This window comes from Enoplosus armatus, chromosome 1 (assembly GCF_043641665.1).
Source record: "Enoplosus armatus isolate fEnoArm2 chromosome 1, fEnoArm2.hap1, whole genome shotgun sequence".
NCBI lineage: Eukaryota > Metazoa > Chordata > Actinopteri > Centrarchiformes > Enoplosidae > Enoplosus > Enoplosus armatus.
In genome coordinates this window covers 28,761,554-28,779,515 of record NC_092180.1, presented here as the reverse complement: position 1 = coordinate 28,779,515, position 17,962 = coordinate 28,761,554, and the positions used below count along the sequence as shown (strand labels likewise).

The following is a 17,962-nucleotide window of genomic DNA, read 5'->3' as shown; positions in this document are numbered from 1 at the left end:
ACTTCGGGCCCAAACTGATCAGGATCCCCAAAGCATCGTCAAGACTCGCATGACCATGAAAAACCGTCTTACAAACATTTTGAAACTGGGGAAGTGTTGCCCCAAAGCATCATAATAGACATTCTTAGGAATGGTCGTAGATTGACGAGTACCTACTACCTACTCATAGAGGGCTACGAGCATCTTACAAACATTCCATCCTTTACGCTTTTATTGTTGTCGTGCCCATTGAACCATGCTCCTTTATTATTATCTGTTACCCTGATCACTGATGCTCTTTGTTGAGTGCTGTTTGATGTAAAATGAGTCAGAAAAGTAAAGTAAGAATTTAAGAGCACTCTCAGGAAACACTCTTCACTTCTTAGATCAATCAACATTGGGAAGATCCAGTGATGGTTTTTACACGACATCGGCACAGTGAGAGTGTGTGTGTGTGTGTGTGTGTGTGTGTGTGTGTGTGTGAGACATACCTTAGACCACTCTGAAGCCTCCCACACGGTGAGGCAGAGGCGGCCCTCACAGCCCTGCAGAACAGGAGGTTTTCCTCCTTGGCAGTACAGGTCCCTGGTGTGGATGAGTGAGCCATTCTGGAGGTGGTAAACACAAACCACCTCCCTCTGCTGAAGACCTTTTCCGCACGTGACAGAGCAGGATCCCCACTCCCCTGTCACCCACCTGCGAGAAACACCAAGAGTTTACAGACAGTTCACGACGTATAGGCCCAAACCAGCTTTTTCATTTACTTGAATTAATTGATCCATTAACCAACTATAAGTTTGATCCGTCCATTAAATGCTTCTATGACATTGTGAACTAAAACAATAGAATACAACTCCATTTGTTTTCAGTCATGTCTATTTTTCCATCAATAGTAGTAATAGATAGTAATAGGCCTATTAATAATTATAATAATAATACTAGTGTGTAAAGTGAGACACTCACTCAAGTCAGCCACACTCCTAGCCGCTAGGTAGCCATTTTGATTTTAATAACCAAATCACATACACCACCTCACTATAGCCATTGTGTTAAGGTTATCTCACCATCTCATTCAATCAAATCTTTTATGCATTTGTTTGATTATTTTCTTCATCATGTACTCCCTATTAATTTCTTCAGTTATTAGTAGGCATTTAGCCATAAATAAATGTCCTCATTTATCAGCAGGAAGTTGTCTGTGTTCTTTGAAGCAGAAGTTATATTAGTAATTATTTTTAATGGATCATTATTGCATCTGTCTTGAGACCGGCTAACACAAGTTTTACAAGCAACCTGCAGCTACAAAAACCACTGCTGAGTGTGTGTGTGTGTGTGCGTGTGCGTGTGCGTGTGTGTGTGTGTGTGTGTGTTTGTTTCTGTCTCACCGGTACTGGCAGGGGTGAGAGTTGCAGAGTCGTACTTGGGGGTGTGGTCGGTTCTCAGGTTGACAGTAGCTATCGTTGACCACCTCCATGGTTTTATTGGCTATCCTCATACAGGAAACCACTGTCCTCCTCTCACCTGCACATACACCACACACACACACACACACACACACACACACACACACAAATACAAGTTGCACATGCGTCAGAAAAGTTCTGTTCTGGGGCGTTTTGGAACAAGCAGCAGAGAGACGGGCAGGTGGCCCTTTGTACCTGTAATTAACTGACTTTTATTGTATAAGTGTCTCTGCATTAGCCTGAGATTCTGATGGAGCTCACTGGAGGGTTGGGCTGGCTGACAGAGTACATCGTCTACTGTGGTGGGGGCTCTGTTTCGTAGTGTTCTGAAAACAGAGGCTTGGCTAGGAGGATCTCATTATGGTTGTTTTGGAAGAAAAAAAAAACCCAACACATCTGTGAGGCTTTTATGAGCCCACGTTTTACAAGTTTTTTCCTGGCCCAGTATTTCAGCAAAATACAATTTACATCCTAATGTGCTTAGAAAATCTAACAGGGAAGATTCACCCAAGAATGTATTGGTTGTTTGGAACATAGGATAGACAGTGGAGAAGTAGACTATGCTGACGTTTAAAATTCCCCTCCAGACCTGTTTTAACACGTATATAAATTGCTCTGCTTTGAATAATTATTTGTAATAATCTTGTATCTGTATGTTCTTTTCACAAAATATGGATTACAGAAGTAACTGATGTGGAAATACCGAACAAAATGAAATGAAATGCTAATAATGGCTCATTAGCAGAATCTACTGTGTGTACAAAAAACTGTAATTTTGGTGGTCCCAAAAAGCAGGAAGATCCCATGACTTTGAATAATATCATAGTACATTCAAATCTAAATGTATTCAGTAAGTTTCCTTATAAGCTGATTCCATATTGATCAAACAGGGCTCATTAAGAATACACACATGGACAGTAATGTTTGGATCTGCCTAACACTCATTCACTTTGCAAAGCAAAAAAAAAAAATGTAATATATATTATATTGATAACATAAAAATGGCTTTTCATGGCAACTTTTCATTTAAGATGCCAGAGAACTTAACATTTCAATGCATAAAATGCAATGGTAAACGGACGGACTTCACTTACATAGCGCTTTTAAACCTTAACGGCTCCCAGAGCGCTTTACAGATCTGGCCGATGGTGACCGAGCTGCCATGCAAGGTGCTGGCCTCCATCAGGAGCAAGGACACTTGGAACATGCGGACTGGCGGAGCCGGGGATCGAACCCCCCCCCAACCCACTCTACCCTACCTATGTGTTAAGTGGACATTGAAAATGCTTTCTTAATGCTCTCTGGGACTGTTGGCTCAACTTCAGAGAATGCAGGGCACCTTTTTCTGTGCCTTTGTCTCTTGTAGAGACTGTCCCTCCCCCTGTTGAGTCAGCTGTGTCTCCTGATCATCTACTACTATGATGTGCGCCCTTGGATGTCAAATCATACGTCTACACGGGATCTCGAGCAGATATGTAAACTCTAATCCACCATTAAAAAGAGATAAGCTGAGCGGCGGTGGGCTCACCCCTTGCTGCTTCATTAGCTACTAATCCAGAAGCACCTGACCTCGTCTCCTGGGTAAAAGCAGCGTACTGCAACTTCAAAGTGCTCTTCTCACATACATGTAATTTAAAATATTTTGACCACTGGATACCAATAGCACAAACCAGTGTGAGGAGCTGCTCAGGAAATCAGCAGTGGGGTGCCTGACAATTAGGATTACCATGTGCTGTGTGTGTGTGTGTGTGTGTGTGTGTGTGTGTGTGTGTGTGTGTGTGTGTGTGTGTGTGTGTGTGTGTGTGTGTGAGAGAGAGAGAGAGAGAGAGAAAGAGTTACACAGAGGGAGGCCTGCTCTGTCTAATATGCCGCTGATCATTGGCTTGGATTAGCAACCGGCTCTCCACTGGTCCGTCTCTTCTTTGTTCGAACTCCCTGCCATCCTACCCCCCTTTGATTCCAGACATGGCTTGAATCTGCCCAGTTTGCCCACAGCAGCCTCTCCTTAGATCAGCCTTCCTTTCCTTGTTTTAATCTCTTACCTTTATAACCACAGCAGTAGAAATACATTTCAGAGGCAACTCCGATACTGGATCTTGTTTTGGATTTCCTTAGATGTCAAGAAATTCCCAAAAGTTGTATTCAGTCACGAACTGTATTAATGTCATGGTGGAAAAGCCTCTCATTGACATTATTACTTATTGACACATATACTCTGCACTATAAGTCATTAGGTAAACATTTCTAGTTGCTGCGTAGGACCCCTTTTGCCCGCGAAACAGGCTGAATTCTTTGTGCCATGGATTCAGCAAGGTTCGGGAAAAGACTTCCTTGAAGGTTCTGGTCCATGTTGACATGGTCGCCTCATGCACTTGCTGCAGATTTGTATGCTGCAAATCACCTCTTTCACCTCATCCCAGAGGCGCTGCATTAGACTGTGGTCATTGGGGCCTCATGGCACATTGTCATGTTTGCAGGCACAACAGCTTAAAAGGCATTCAAATATTGCAGTAAGAGGACTTCCGGGAGCATAGGCCGAAGTCCCACAGCTTTCTTTAACATCAACACATAATAGTACTTTAATCGTGATTTGAGTACCTACTTTAAAAACAAAAACTCAGTATTGAATGAAACATTAAGATGGGGATTGAAGCGACTGCAGGAGAGATGCACCGGCCTCGAGTCCAGGAGCCGGCGACAAAATTTAAGAATCATCGAAGTCCCGGAGGGAGCCGAAGGAGCTAACCCCACTCGTTTCATGTCGGAGTTCTCTCCGGAGGTATTGGGTCCTGAGAACTTCTCCGTCTCCCGTGATCACTGATCCTGCTCATAGACCTCTGGCCCCCCTCGTCCCATCCTAGTGCGGCTGCACTACTACGCCGAAAAGGAGCAAATTCTGGGCATATCCAAGGAGGGCTCTCTTACCGAGAATCGCCCGTTCACATCTGTCAATAGAGTACAGTCTATTCTTCCCTGCGGTCCCCTCTGTGAACTTCGGAATCAGCCCTTGAGTCTTACCGCACAAAGATCGCTCCATATCCATAATTGGATAGCCGTTGTGAGTAATGTGTGGTCTAATCTCAGGTGGTTAGTTTAATGGTCAGACTACCTCCTACACAGATCATGGCACCAGAGAAATGGTAGCTGATATCATTTAGAGATACCTAACGCTTCTACCATCTTTAACGTCTTTATCTAACCCCCTTTGGCCATTTTCTCTCATGAATCATTTTGAGTCACGACCAGACTTATACTCCATTCATTTCTTGGAAGTATTTTATTACAAGACAAGGACTTTTAGGTTTTTACCTCACACTCAGTGAACTGTTTTGTTACTCATGGTGAATGTAAACACGGTGACCTCATTTATTTCTTTTGCATCTGATATAAGCCTTTATTACAGAATCTTCTGATATAGATAGGGGAACTAGCATTGTGGGCCAGACAAAGTGGTCCCTAGTTGTGAATATTTGAAATATTCTGTATTTTTTATTTATTTATTTATTTCATTAATATTTCAATCTAAAGTTGCCCACTATGATACCCAAGGGCAATCAGGTAAACCTAAGCCTTTTTTTTTTTATCTCAGTTCAATTTCTTCCTCTGTTAGGTTATATCATGGTTAAAAGGTTGTGTTTAAGCAGTTATGTTCACATACATTTGAAATGTGGTTAACTCTTATTGTCGTAAAAGGCAGGGGGCTGCAGCTAAACAGAAGCTCAAATCATTCAAGTCATTTAAGTTAGCATTTGTTTAATGTCTTGGCCGACCGAATTTGCCTCTCAAGGATAATAAAGAGATCTCGACTCTCAGCACTGACTCGTCATCGAAATCACAAACAGGGTCTAATGGTTCGAAAACAAGGATAAAGTTCCAGAAAGCATGAAGACATATGGTAGAAAGTTTGTCAGAGGGAATTCGAAGAGAAATAAACCACATTTTCATTGCTGTAACTTGCATGATTTTACTGCTGAGACAACCTAATTGTCCCCCTGCAGAGATTGTGTATTACATAATACTGTGTGATGCGTGCGGGCGACCATGCGGGATAGTTTAGTAGTGCGTTACCTCCTCCACATTGGACAGTACAGTCCTGCCAGCTGCTGTGTGTCCAGATGTAGAGATACTCCGGTTCCCTCTGCTCCTCGCTGCCTCTGTCCTGAGTTGTGTTCAGAGACACTGTGTACTCATAGTGGATCCCATAGCTCTGGTCATGAAAGAGCAGCACCTGGGAACACAACAGAGTGGGGCGTAAAACTTTTACGTTAGTACCTTCTACCTGAATCTCTGTTATTTGGAGTTGATTTCACGCCTGTGTTCCTGTTTGTACTTTGTATTTCACTGATTTACGTTACTGTTTACATACATATATGTACATTGACTTTTGGAGCAAACCTTTTCTGCTGATGCTGCTTCACATTAATAGCATTCCTGTGGCAAACTGGTGGGATACATTTATTGTGAAGAATATTTTGCGCTATTTGGTCAGCAGATCAGTTTCGAACCTTGAAAAGTACAAACAAAAACGGGCAAGGGGGCTGAAGGCGACAGGGTCTCGCTGTGGTTTGTGACCTCCACGCGCCATCAAGGAAAACAACTTTACCGCGCCGTGCAGTGCAGAGCTGGAGGTGTACTGCATGCAGATACCCAACGTAGTATGTGCAGAACTTCGTCCATCATTTGCGTATGAAGAAGGTCATTTCATACTTAAAAGACTGTCACTTAACTTGGCTAACACAGACTACATATACAGCATATGCCATTTGAATACTGTATTGAGATTGACATTACAATATTTAAAACTGTCTTTTAGGATGTAACCCTCTACTGCACATATTATAGTTTTTCATATCATCCTATTTTATGGAAGATTGAGGTTCTCTGATAATGCATCAGTGATCAAAATTGATATTGCATATGTAGATGTGAATGGTTTCTGTCTTCGGCCTTCACTCATGGCCAGCTGTGTGTGTTCCCTATATCTTGTGTGCAAACTGGTTCTACCCCGTGCAACGGAGACACAAAAAGGTTTTCACCCAGTACACACTACAGGGTTAATCATTTTAATTAGTGATCTTAATACTTTCTGTCGTTAACCTCCATCATCCCTCTCTCAAATTGGCTGGGTATCGGACCGCCTTGTCAGTAACAGCATCGTCAGTGCCAGGCGACGTTACTTTGACCTTCCGTCTTGAGAGACACTGCAGTATGCTTCTACCACAATGAAGTGAAATGAAAAATGGAGTGTGAGTCCCTGAAACTGCAGTGCTTTTCGAGTAAGTAAGCTGAGTGTCCCTCACGGATATCAAATACATTGAAGATGACGCGAACGGAAATCCCTGACATGAGATTCATTAGCTTCCATTACAATCCAGACCACTGCCTTACAACTATGACCAATAGTGTAATCAACTGTTCAGACACGTCTCCAGCTCTGCACGCAGGGATTGTGTGTGTGGTCTTTTGTCTGCATAGACTGTAGATATATAGTACTGGAGCTTTTTCGTTTTCAATATATTTCTAAATACGAACTGATAATAACTGACAGGCCAACACTAAAAGAGAACATGTCTAACGACAAATGACAACAAAATGGGTTAGGGTAAGAAAAAAATCATCATGTTCCCACAGTACAAGATGACGTCTACAACTTGCTTTTTTTTGTCCCAGATATATTTAATTGACAAAAAAAAATTGCTATGTGGTTCAAACACTGAATGTCCTCGTTCAAAACCACAAAGCTGATAAGCTTAATGTCATTGACTGATGACATATTAATGCAATATGGAGTGATCCGCTAGAGAGAAGACGTACGCGGTTGCTTGGTGGTAGAGAGCTGAATCTTTGGCTGGGTAAAGACACCGGCTTGCAGCGAGCACAAAAACCCGACCACAGCCAGGTTTTCATTAGCTATGACTGATATGACATGCCGCCAGTGACATTTGTCATTTGAACTGGTGAAAGGATTTTGATCGGCTTTATTTTCGCTGATACAATTCCATTAAAATATGCCCAGATCGGCCCTGATACAGATCCTTACAATCGGCTCAGGACATCTCTAATATTAAAGGGGACCTATTATGCTTTCCCTTGTTTCCTGTCGTATACATATAATGTTACAATGTCGGATGTTAACATCAAATGTGGCCAAAAGTTTCAAATAATGAGGTAAATGTATGTAAACGTGATCCCTGTGGGCAAAAAAAAGCTCAGGCTTCAGACTGCTCTGAACGCGATGGTTTTCCAACAGTCTGTTCTACCTTCGTGTCTATCTGACGTCAGATAGGCACGGATTTCCTTATATGGTCATCTGCTCCAAGATCCGGACGCCCACGAGGTAGGGGGATGCGCTGGGGGGGATGTTGTTCAGTATGTCTCGCAGAAAATTCTTTTTCCATTGTGAAGGAAAGTTATTGATGGACAGATGGCTTTACTTGTTGCTAAAGTAATCGCTAACTACTTGGCAACAGTAGCTGACGTTAGCTAGTTAGCACCAACTCTGTGGTTCCCCTCACCTCTACAGAGCCTTTTAGACTTGGTTTTGGTTTTCCGGCCCGCAACTTTACTGTTTTGGTTCATCTAGCTGTTAAAGTGATGACTTTGTCATTCAGACATATGTGACTTTTACATAAATTTTCCTTACAGCTTCATTCAGACATGGCGGCACATTTTGTGGAATGAGCTGCGTACTCCCGCAATATTTTCGGGACCAGAGAGAGAGTTAAAGAAGCTATGATTATGAGAAATAAGTAGTATTTCCTGTTCTCTCACAGGCTGCATCGCTGATGGATTTGAAGATCTATTTTACCACTGAAACATTAACTGATGACCGTCATGAGCGCGGGGGACGCTTGTGCCCATTTCTGACAGTGAAACAACTGCTACATTTTCACACCAGTTTCATAATTTAATGTTATTTCACAGTGAATTCTGCTGCCTGCTTTATAATACCCGACAGTGCACACTTACTGAATGAAAGGATGCTCAATTTCTATTTACTCCCATGTTGTATGAAAAGCCATATTCATTCAGATATTCACCCATGCAGTTGGCATTAACCTCACAAATCCTGTATCAATTGATCAAAACCAATGGGTTTTACAAAGTTGAATCAATTCTTGTTGAGGGCTTCACATTCATCAATCAATGAAAAGAAAAATAGAATGCGTCCATCACATACATGGTAGGCAAAAATAATCAGTGCATATGTAAGTTACAGTTAAAGGTCAGTATTAGTAATTGATAACCCTCATGTACAAATAAACAGTCACGTAAGCATTAGACCACCAGCAGGATGTTTCTGTCCTGCCACGGTTTCTATTGTGATATAACAACACAGAACAGAGTGACTGATGTGTTTTACCATCAGGTGTAAGGGGGTCTTGGTGGGTCCCTTGGCAGACATCTTCTCCCACAGTCCCCTTCTAACGTAGCGCACCGTGGTCCCGGCCAGCTCAAACTCTCCCGGAAGCTCAATCTTCCAGTCGCTGTTGATGGACCTCTTGGTGGAGTCTTTCAGGGCTGTGAGGAAGACACGGGAGGATAATGAGCCATTCCTTAATTCCTGATGTGTCCTTGGTGTCATTTTATCAAATTTCTTTACTTCTTTTTTTTCAAATTATTTTACTCTATAGTCACCTGTGGCATTGAGAAGAGTAGAATCAACATGGCTACAAGTTCACAATGTCTACTATGTGGTAACAGTAATCCTATACTATATCCTAGAATAATTCTACTTAAAGTATACAGCACTACCCACACAGCCACCTATGGTTAAGGTTTGGTTAAAGGTTCAACATTTCGGGAAACATGCTTATTTACGCTCATGTCCATTTATTAGGTACAGAGTTGGGGTCAGAACGTGGCTAACCTAGCTTAGCATAAAGACTTGAAGCAGGGAGAAACAGCAAAGGCACACCTACTAAAACCTCTAAAAGCTCACAAATGAACACGTTGCGTGTTATTTTCTTCTGCCAGTTCACGCATGTAAAAAAAGTCTGCGGTCTGACTAACATCAGGCGCAATGACTGTCTTGTTGTCACAGTGAGTTTCCAGGTCATCGTGTCTGTACACAGGCATCATCGACCCTATGTGGCCACCTGTGCTACAGGCGGAGATACTACACAGAGGTGCTGGGTAGATGGATAATGGTCTGAGTGGTTTGCTTCTACAGCTGTTCCCTCCCTCGACCACAAAAAGGACCGCTCTGGCCAAACTGTTAAAAGAAGAAGATAGTGGGTTTTTCCAGTCCAAGTCCAGCCAACCGACCACACCTCACCACATGCCCAGAGTAGCACACTTCATTCCGTCAGACTGTGTGAAGTTGGACTTCACATTAAGTTGGAATAAACCATAGTTCAAGTCTGAAAAACGCCAATGAGGGCGCCAGAAATGGCTGATAAAGTGCAAAATTCTACAGTCAGAGGAAGTGTCAATGTAACTACCTTATTGGAGGATGGGTTTATCCTTGCAAACACATTTTTTTCCACTGGAAAACAAAAAAATATCAGCCGAATAACTAAAACCAACTGGACACTGACAGGTAGTATCAGTAATACTGACAAGTGTTGATCCAGGACTCGTTTGATGTGCTGATGTTTTTCTCTCTCTGGGAGTTTGTGCTCCTTGGGATTCATCTGCTGCCATCACTGTCCTCTCATTGGCTGCCTACGAAACATCTACGTCCTCCTGCTTCATCAGAGACGGAACGGGGGCTGAACGCGGCCAGGGAGCCATGTTAACCCTGCAGTCAACTGTCCCTGCCTGACTGGCAGAACTGAAAAGATCACCATACCTGCTTGATTGTGAATGGGGCATAGGCCGATTAGGGTTTGACTGATGTAGAATTACAATGGCTGTTCTCAACATTTTTTACCCCAAGACAGCGTGTGGCTGGTAAATATTATATAGTTATATTGTTTTCACCTTGTGAGTCTGTGCGTGGTGTTTTTTACGTCTCCCTGTGGACAGATTTTGTCTACACGATGGCGCCACAACCGTGCAAGATGCACTCACTAAACTTTACAGGTGTGTAGTTGAGATCAACATTAAGGCCAAGTTCGAAGATGGGCTGGAATGTCAACATGTTGATGAGTGTTGCAGCTAGTGGGTCCAAGATGCTGTGTTCCTCAGCTCCTCTAATCAAGGCAGTCTCTGGCAGTCTGTTGGGAGTTCCCCTTACCATCTGATCAGAGTCAGTATCTGATTAGAGGATTTGGTACATGAGGAAAGACCACAGCGACCAATAACACTTTCAACATCCATATGGCATTTGACTGTTATATCAGGATATGCTTGAAATTACAGGGGACTAGCATTATCCAGCAAGTATGAAAACTTTGAAAACCTTTTAGTAATCCAAAGTTCAGTTTTTGCTGAAGTTAGCATCGGCCTGGTTCCCCTCGACTAAAAGCCAATTGGATGTTTCCATTGGATTTTGGATTATTGCAGAAAGTAAGCTCTGTGGCAAAACAAAGGTTTATGATACTTACACGTTTTCACAGATGAACACCACCCTTATGACTTTTGAAGCGTAAATGGAATCGCCAGACGTAAAAAGCCAACATTAGGCTATAAACGAACTACACCACAGTCACATGACGTCAACGTCACCCCCACTAAGCTTAACTTTGAAGAGAATATAGATAGCTATTGATATATAGACAGATAGATATAGAGTATAAACACAATGAGGCTGTAAAGGCCTGAAGACGTTTAATGTCCCAGACAACCTCTGTAGTCTCATTTAGCCGCTTGTTAGCAACCGCCTTTTTTAAGACATGCAAAAGCTTCAAAATTCACGAGCGGGGGGGTATCTACTGACGTATTTTATGTTGCCGAACAAAACGTTGAACTCTCTGAAGCTTGTGTTAACCACAGACCTTATTACAGGCATCTAACCAAAAACCCCATTGACTTAGAGAGTGTAAACATGCATAAACTCATTTTCGGACTCATCCCTGCGGCACTCTATTGAAGAAACATGATATTGTGCTCGTGAGCATGTCCGCGAGTTAACAGTGATCATTCTCAAGGAACCTTAAGAACGCCCTGTAAAACACATGCATCATTACCCAGAAAGCTATGCGAGGGTTTGTCCTCCACAACTTTGATCCTCCTGGCTCCTGCGGGGATAATCACAGCCTCGATGTAGCCTGGGAAGGAGCCAAAAATATGAGGTGATAATGGATTCAGAGACAAACGGCGTATAGGGCACGCACATCCAAAAACACTGAAAATGAACTGAAGGCAAAAGTCAGACAAATGTCTTTTTTTTTTTTTCTCATTTTGATTCATCAGCACATCGTGCAGATACTTTGTCTGACTTTTAAAAACAGATTCAGAGACATAAGGAGCTGGCCATAGAGACAGGGATGGGCTGGTGACCTCTGTGTCTGTATCAGAGATGCTCTATCAACTGCACAATTCAAGAATTCAGTCCCTCATATATAAGATATGAGATACATTTAAAATTTCCTACAATTTTATTTCACGGCTGTCTTTCATTTTTGGTGTGGGAGTCATTAAAGGACCATACCAGTGTTTTTGCCCTTTTATTACCGATTAACTAAGCCTCACGTTAGCGATGACCCTTTTACCAACAAGTTGTAGTGTGTTAGTTGTAGTTTTAGGAGTGTTTTAATGTGTCATTCCTAACTCCAACATTTCCGTCCATTGGGTCCCATTCATTTCAATACTCTTTGAAAATAAACATACAGAGACTACAGGAAGTGAGGTGCGATTGCATTTTAGCAATCTGAACCTAGATCCCTACATTAAATGAGAGCCAACTTATTCAGCCTACTGACATTACACCTTATCATTCATGCAATACTTGCTCCAAATGCTGATTCAATTGGATTATTGATTTCATATGAATGTAAGTGGAAGTAACTCGGAGATTGTGATTGCTGACGCTGACAGCTGATCGTTCCGTGACCACTCTTGTTGCCCACTGTTACACTGGCTTTCTGACAACAGATATGTTTCATTTTGACCTTTTTGGTGAGGTACGCACAGCATGTTAAAGTAGCTACACCTAAAATAATTGGCCATTTGTCATTTACAGCGCCGACAGTGACGGGACAGATGACAAAATGATAAGCCTGCTGATGTTACCCGAATCTTTCGCACATTCCTAATGAAAAAGCCAGACAAGGTGAGACAAAAGAATTCAATAAAAAAAAAGACGTAGCTATCTGAACCCAACTCTAAAGGTAACGCGGCGGACTTGAACACTGCATATATCCACAGAATAATAACAAAAGCAGGCGTTTTGTTCACACATTAACAAACTCAATCAGCTTTCAAGTATTTACCAGCTGATTTTCAAAACGTGCAGAAAAGAAAGGAAACTAACGGCTGCCTGGAAAGCTGGAAGACGTATTCAACAATCTGAACCACTGTGGCGTGCTTTGTGAAATAAATGGTGGGCGTAAACGCAGTTGCTCATAATGACTTGAGGCAGAACCATGTAGTAATGCGGTCATGGCTCTCAGTTTTTACACATTTCTTTCCATGAGCAGCATGGCTGCACAAAATGTCATAGAAATTCAACCAACTATATTTCATTTAATGTCGATCTGTCATGCGTCGGCCCTCTGGCTCTGCCATGGTCTGTAGTTTTGTGCCTAGCCCCGGGCTACCGCTTGGCCTCCTGGTTTCCCAGGCTCATTTTGAGGACACAGGAACTACCCATGACGACAGATACCGTTTAAAAGAATAACACCTTTAATATGGATGTATGTGGTCTCAGGGCGTCATAGAAAGTGACTTTCTAAGTGATTTTCTGCCTTTACTGACTGTGCGAGACTGACAGGAAACTAGGGAAGAAAAGGCCCCATGGCCAGACTCAACCACCAGGGATGTTAAACAAGATTTTATCCTGGCCTCTAAGTCCATTTGCAATGAGCACGTCACAGAATCCCGCAGTTATACACATTTCACTCCTATATTATTCATTATTACCCATCCATCCATTTTCTATAAGTGCTTATTCTTAGCAGGGTGGCGGTGGGCTGGAGCCAATCCCAGCTGACGTTGGGGCAGGAGGGTGGGGTACACCCTGGACATTTATATTCATTATTATACAAATGATTGCAAATCATAATAAAGAAATATATATATAAATATACTAATATCAGGCTAAAACATGCTAAAAACACAGGTACAATCCTTTAAACATCTTTGGCGTCAGTGGTAAGAGCAACATTCTTATGCAAACCTTCGCCTGGAATCATTTCAATTAAGTTAAATTCACTTGACCTTCCCTGACTTTGTCACAACAGCTGGCAGCCCCACCAAAACCCCCAAATCACCTCCCTGTCAGGCGTGTTGATTTTTCTTTTCTTTCTTTTTTTATTTTTAAAACATTATCACTTAACTGTGTTTGTGCCACGTGGCCCAACAGCACCACCAGAGTGCCTTCATCAGCGTAATGTCTGCATCGCTGAGTTCTAATTGTGCCATCTCTTGTCGCACAAGCAGCCACCAGCCCTCCTCCACACACAACACACCTCTTACAGTAACTGTTGGGCATTATTTCAACACAAAGCAGCTCAATCTGATCGCCACCGGTTATCCTACCAATGACTGGGCCGTCAGTGGGTCGAGCCCATAAACACAGTGCGCATGTGATAAGTGATAGAAGGGCACATAAAGGACTTCAGTTTTGAATTTCAAAGAAACGTTACTTATTTCTTCGGCCTTACTTTTCCAATTTCGGCCATCATTCTCATCGATCATGATAACATTCTACTCACCGTTTGTACAGCTGAGGTCTAAGGAGCAGGGAGCCTCGGTTAGAGGCGGCTCCATAACTGACATCACAACATCGCTCTGGTGAGAGATCTGACACACCTGAAATATCCACCGATCCTCCATTGCATTTTTAAAAATACATGAGCACATAACTCGGGAGAAAGCGATCAGAACTGAACAGCTGTCTCCTGTGTCAAAGTCATAGCTGAGCCCATCCATCCATCCAAGACTTCTTCCATCTATAACATTACGCTACTTTGCTTCTGATGGTCATAGTTCAGACGGCAGCTCGAGGTCTTTGCCAGTTAAATGTAATCAAAAATGTTATTATAATTGATGGAAATCATGGCCAAAGCTACAAATTGCATAATAAGGTGATTATTAACTGTGTTCCCAAATACATGCACGTACTGGTTTGCGCTCTAGAAAAAGATGTAAATGAATATAACTAGAGTCAAATGCTTTAACGCGGCACAGATGAGCTGCTTTGTTCCTGTGCCCAGCATACAATCATGCCCAACATTGTGTTTCACAGTTACAGACACCAACATGACTTCATACTTACCAACGCACCCTCTAAGCTTTAAAGCCCTTCAAACACACAGCACACAGTTACGCACCGTGAGGACACAGTTGCTTCTTACTGACAGCCGATCGTGGGTGACATCGAACACAAACACACTGACAAGACAGCGGCAAAACATTTTGTCAAATGAACCCAGGGGCTGAAATGCAAGTTACTCGTTGAGGGCGAATGTGTGAACGTTAAGGCTATCGTCACCCTCCACCGTGATGTGGACCAAGGGGGGGGGGGGCGTTTGCAGCATCTGACCAATCACAAAGATGGACATGTCTACTGGCAGCAGAGCAAAGTATAATATTGGATAAATACGAAGGAGTTGAACGCGTCGTCCAGGCTAAGAGCGACAAGGCTTCTACAATCACTGCCCCATCATTCGGGCACTATAATTACACTTGTGTATTCCATTAAATGAATGTGTTGCTTAGATGTATTCTTATGGTGCGTTTGACAATTCTAGTCTTACTCCGTCAGCTGCAGCCCCCCGTGTTTCAAATGGACTTGGGAGCAAATGAAAAATAAATATAAAAACTTAATTCAAAGCGATGAGTAGGCGTACTTTCATTTCTTAAAACAAGTACAAGGCTTCAGTGCTTCTATCAGTCTCTGCTGGAGGATGATATTGGTCTAGAACAGCACAATGAAATGCACACAAGTCATTCCCTCCCACCAGAATCTATAGCTCTCATATAAAACGCCATCAGGGAAAGCCAGAGGGCTTTGCCGGTCTCTGAACACTCTGCCCCCCCCCCCCCAAGAGACTCTCTCACGATCTGCATCCCACGATCTGCATCCCTGCATGCCGCACCAGCATAGATACCCACGTTACGTGCTGCGCAGACATAATAAAATGTTATTGTATGCTACATTTAAGGTATTAATAGTTTTCACATTACAATGTAGACTAATTGATTAAATATAAATCAAGGAAGTGTCTACACGATTTTTATTTTGTATTTTTTTGTGTGCATTTCCTGGGGCCTGTGCCGCAAGTGACTCCACGGGGGGGGGGCATCCCGGAGACTTTGCTTCGCCACCCTCGAAATCAACTGGAGGCTCTCCATGCGGTAAGAAAAGCTGATTAGAACACGTAAGGGATTGCAATATGTCAACACTAACATCTGGATATACAACGTTCCTTGACCCGCTGTTATCCGACATTGCAATGAATAGCCAATTCAGGTGGCTACTTCCTGTTTACTTTCGCACGGACTCAGAGACGAGCCTTCGAAAACAGGCCTCCAATCGTGTTTCCGTGTTTCTGGTGGATGTGTTCAACGGGTAATTGTTTGGTAATTTGGTAAGTGAGCCAAAAGATGTTTAATCATTTCTTTCTTTCTGCACCCTAGTGCTCGAAAGTTGCATATTCCAGCCGCCACTCATTATCACTGGGAGTCTGCTGCCTGTGCGTATGACCCTTACGCGGCGAGTAAAAAGCATTTCAAGAGGCTGCATTCATGACACAAAATTTTGCGAGCCCGGGCTCAAACGGATCTTGTACAGATCTTTTCTGAGGCTTTTTGGCAACTTGTATCTATGATGAACACACACACACACACCACCCCGTCCCAAAAGCCAACCAGCTGCATCCATCAGCCCTCCACCACCCTGCCCGTCCACCGACGGTAAGAGGCAGACTGCCGTGGGCTCACCTGGGTTTGCGAGAAGCACATTTGACACATGAGGAAGCAAATGCCAAAAGTGTGACGTTTTATACTGTACTGTGACGTTTTATTACTGTTTTCTCCCCCTCCTCCACTTGGCAGGAGCGGCAGGACAAAACAGCTTAGATGAAAGGAATGCGTCCCTGGCATACCTCACGCCTGGGTTATGGAGTGACACGGTCAAACAGCTGGTTATGTAACTGTAACCAAGCTTTTTTTTTAAATAAAAAATAAAACAGACTACACCCCCCCCCCCCCACCCACCCAGGAGAGCCCACAGAAAACTGCTTCTCTCATCTACCTACAGTAAAACACTCCAGGCAGTGCAGGAAACACACACACACACACACACACACACACACACACAAAGTGCATGCATCTTACATGAGAAACACTTGGGGACAGCTCTGGGTTTAGCCATCACACAGGTAGATACCCTCTTACACTGCCTAGTGGTGACTGGAGGACATAAAACAACTAAAATAACGTACTTCACATTGAATTGTCTAATGCAGAGGAAGGGCTGGAAAGTAACGAAAAAAAGGGAATCATTGGATACCTGGTGTTTTCATAGACAGCCAATATAAGCGGCATTACATCAGCACAGACATAGAGCGTACTAGTTGGATACCAAAACACACACACATACACACACACACTCACCCATTCCTTTGGTGTGGTTGAAGTCTCCTCTCACTATCTTACAGGAGCGTCCGTCTCCATTACAAACACCGCAGCGGTCCTCTTTGGCTGAAGACCCAATGATGCCGTCACACCCAATTTTCTTACCACAAAAAAACAGTGAAGGACAACGGTAAAACAGAAGGCTGATGAGTTGCCTTTGTAGTGTAGTGTAGTGTAGTGTAGTGTGTGTGTGTGTGTGTCTTTCTGTCCGCATGGGCATCCGTGCTGAGACATGTTGAATTTGTGTGTGTCGGTATTTATTTAGAAGAGGACAAAATGCTGCGTGCAGGGGAAAGGTTGGCTTGTCCTCGCACCATGTAGTGTAGTTCAGCCGCCGATCAGAAGGTGGTGTTAAAACTTCAGGAAGTGGACGCACCGGCCTCTGGTTTTTGCCTATTTCACATAGCAAGTTGACTTTCTTCAGGAGTGGACGAACTGAATGGAAGAATCTGACACTACCAAGACATAAATGAGCCAAAATGTATCCATAAAAAGTGCAGCTGAGGAGATGTTCAGCTGCTGGTTACAATTTCTGGCCACTGATGCCTGGAGCTTACGCGGTGCCCTTGCAGTAATCCACAATGTATGAGCAAATGGGGCATGGGTCCACAGTCCCGGACTCACTGGACCTTGAGGATTTTACTTTTGAAGAAAGACTCAGCAGTTAAGTGCTCCTAAATACTTACAATAAGAGAAAAATATATTAAAGCACATTTAAAAAAAAAAAAGAAAAGAAAAAAAGACCATCTGCAGAAGCTTTTTAAGAAAACGAGACGTAAAAGCAAATGCTATCCCAAAGCCGAAGGGCCCGACTTCAAACACACCGTCACCCC

General features: G+C 43.0%; 1 protein-coding gene across 1 annotated transcript in view; it reads right to left on the bottom strand.

Annotated features, from left to right (window-relative positions):
- Positions 1-17,962, bottom strand: part of adamts17 (ADAM metallopeptidase with thrombospondin type 1 motif, 17) — a 112,633-nt gene that overhangs the window by 10,645 nt on the left and 84,026 nt on the right. The window contains exons 15-20 of the mRNA XM_070906361.1: positions 17,109-17,229; positions 11,516-11,596; positions 8,806-8,963; positions 5,511-5,670; positions 1,365-1,500; positions 471-675 (exon numbers count right to left, since the gene is read on the bottom strand). Of these exons, the coding sequence (XP_070762462.1) occupies positions 471-675; positions 1,365-1,500; positions 5,511-5,670; positions 8,806-8,963; positions 11,516-11,596; positions 17,109-17,229 (861 nt within the window). The remainder of the gene's footprint in view (positions 1-470; positions 676-1,364; positions 1,501-5,510; positions 5,671-8,805; positions 8,964-11,515; positions 11,597-17,108; positions 17,230-17,962) is intronic.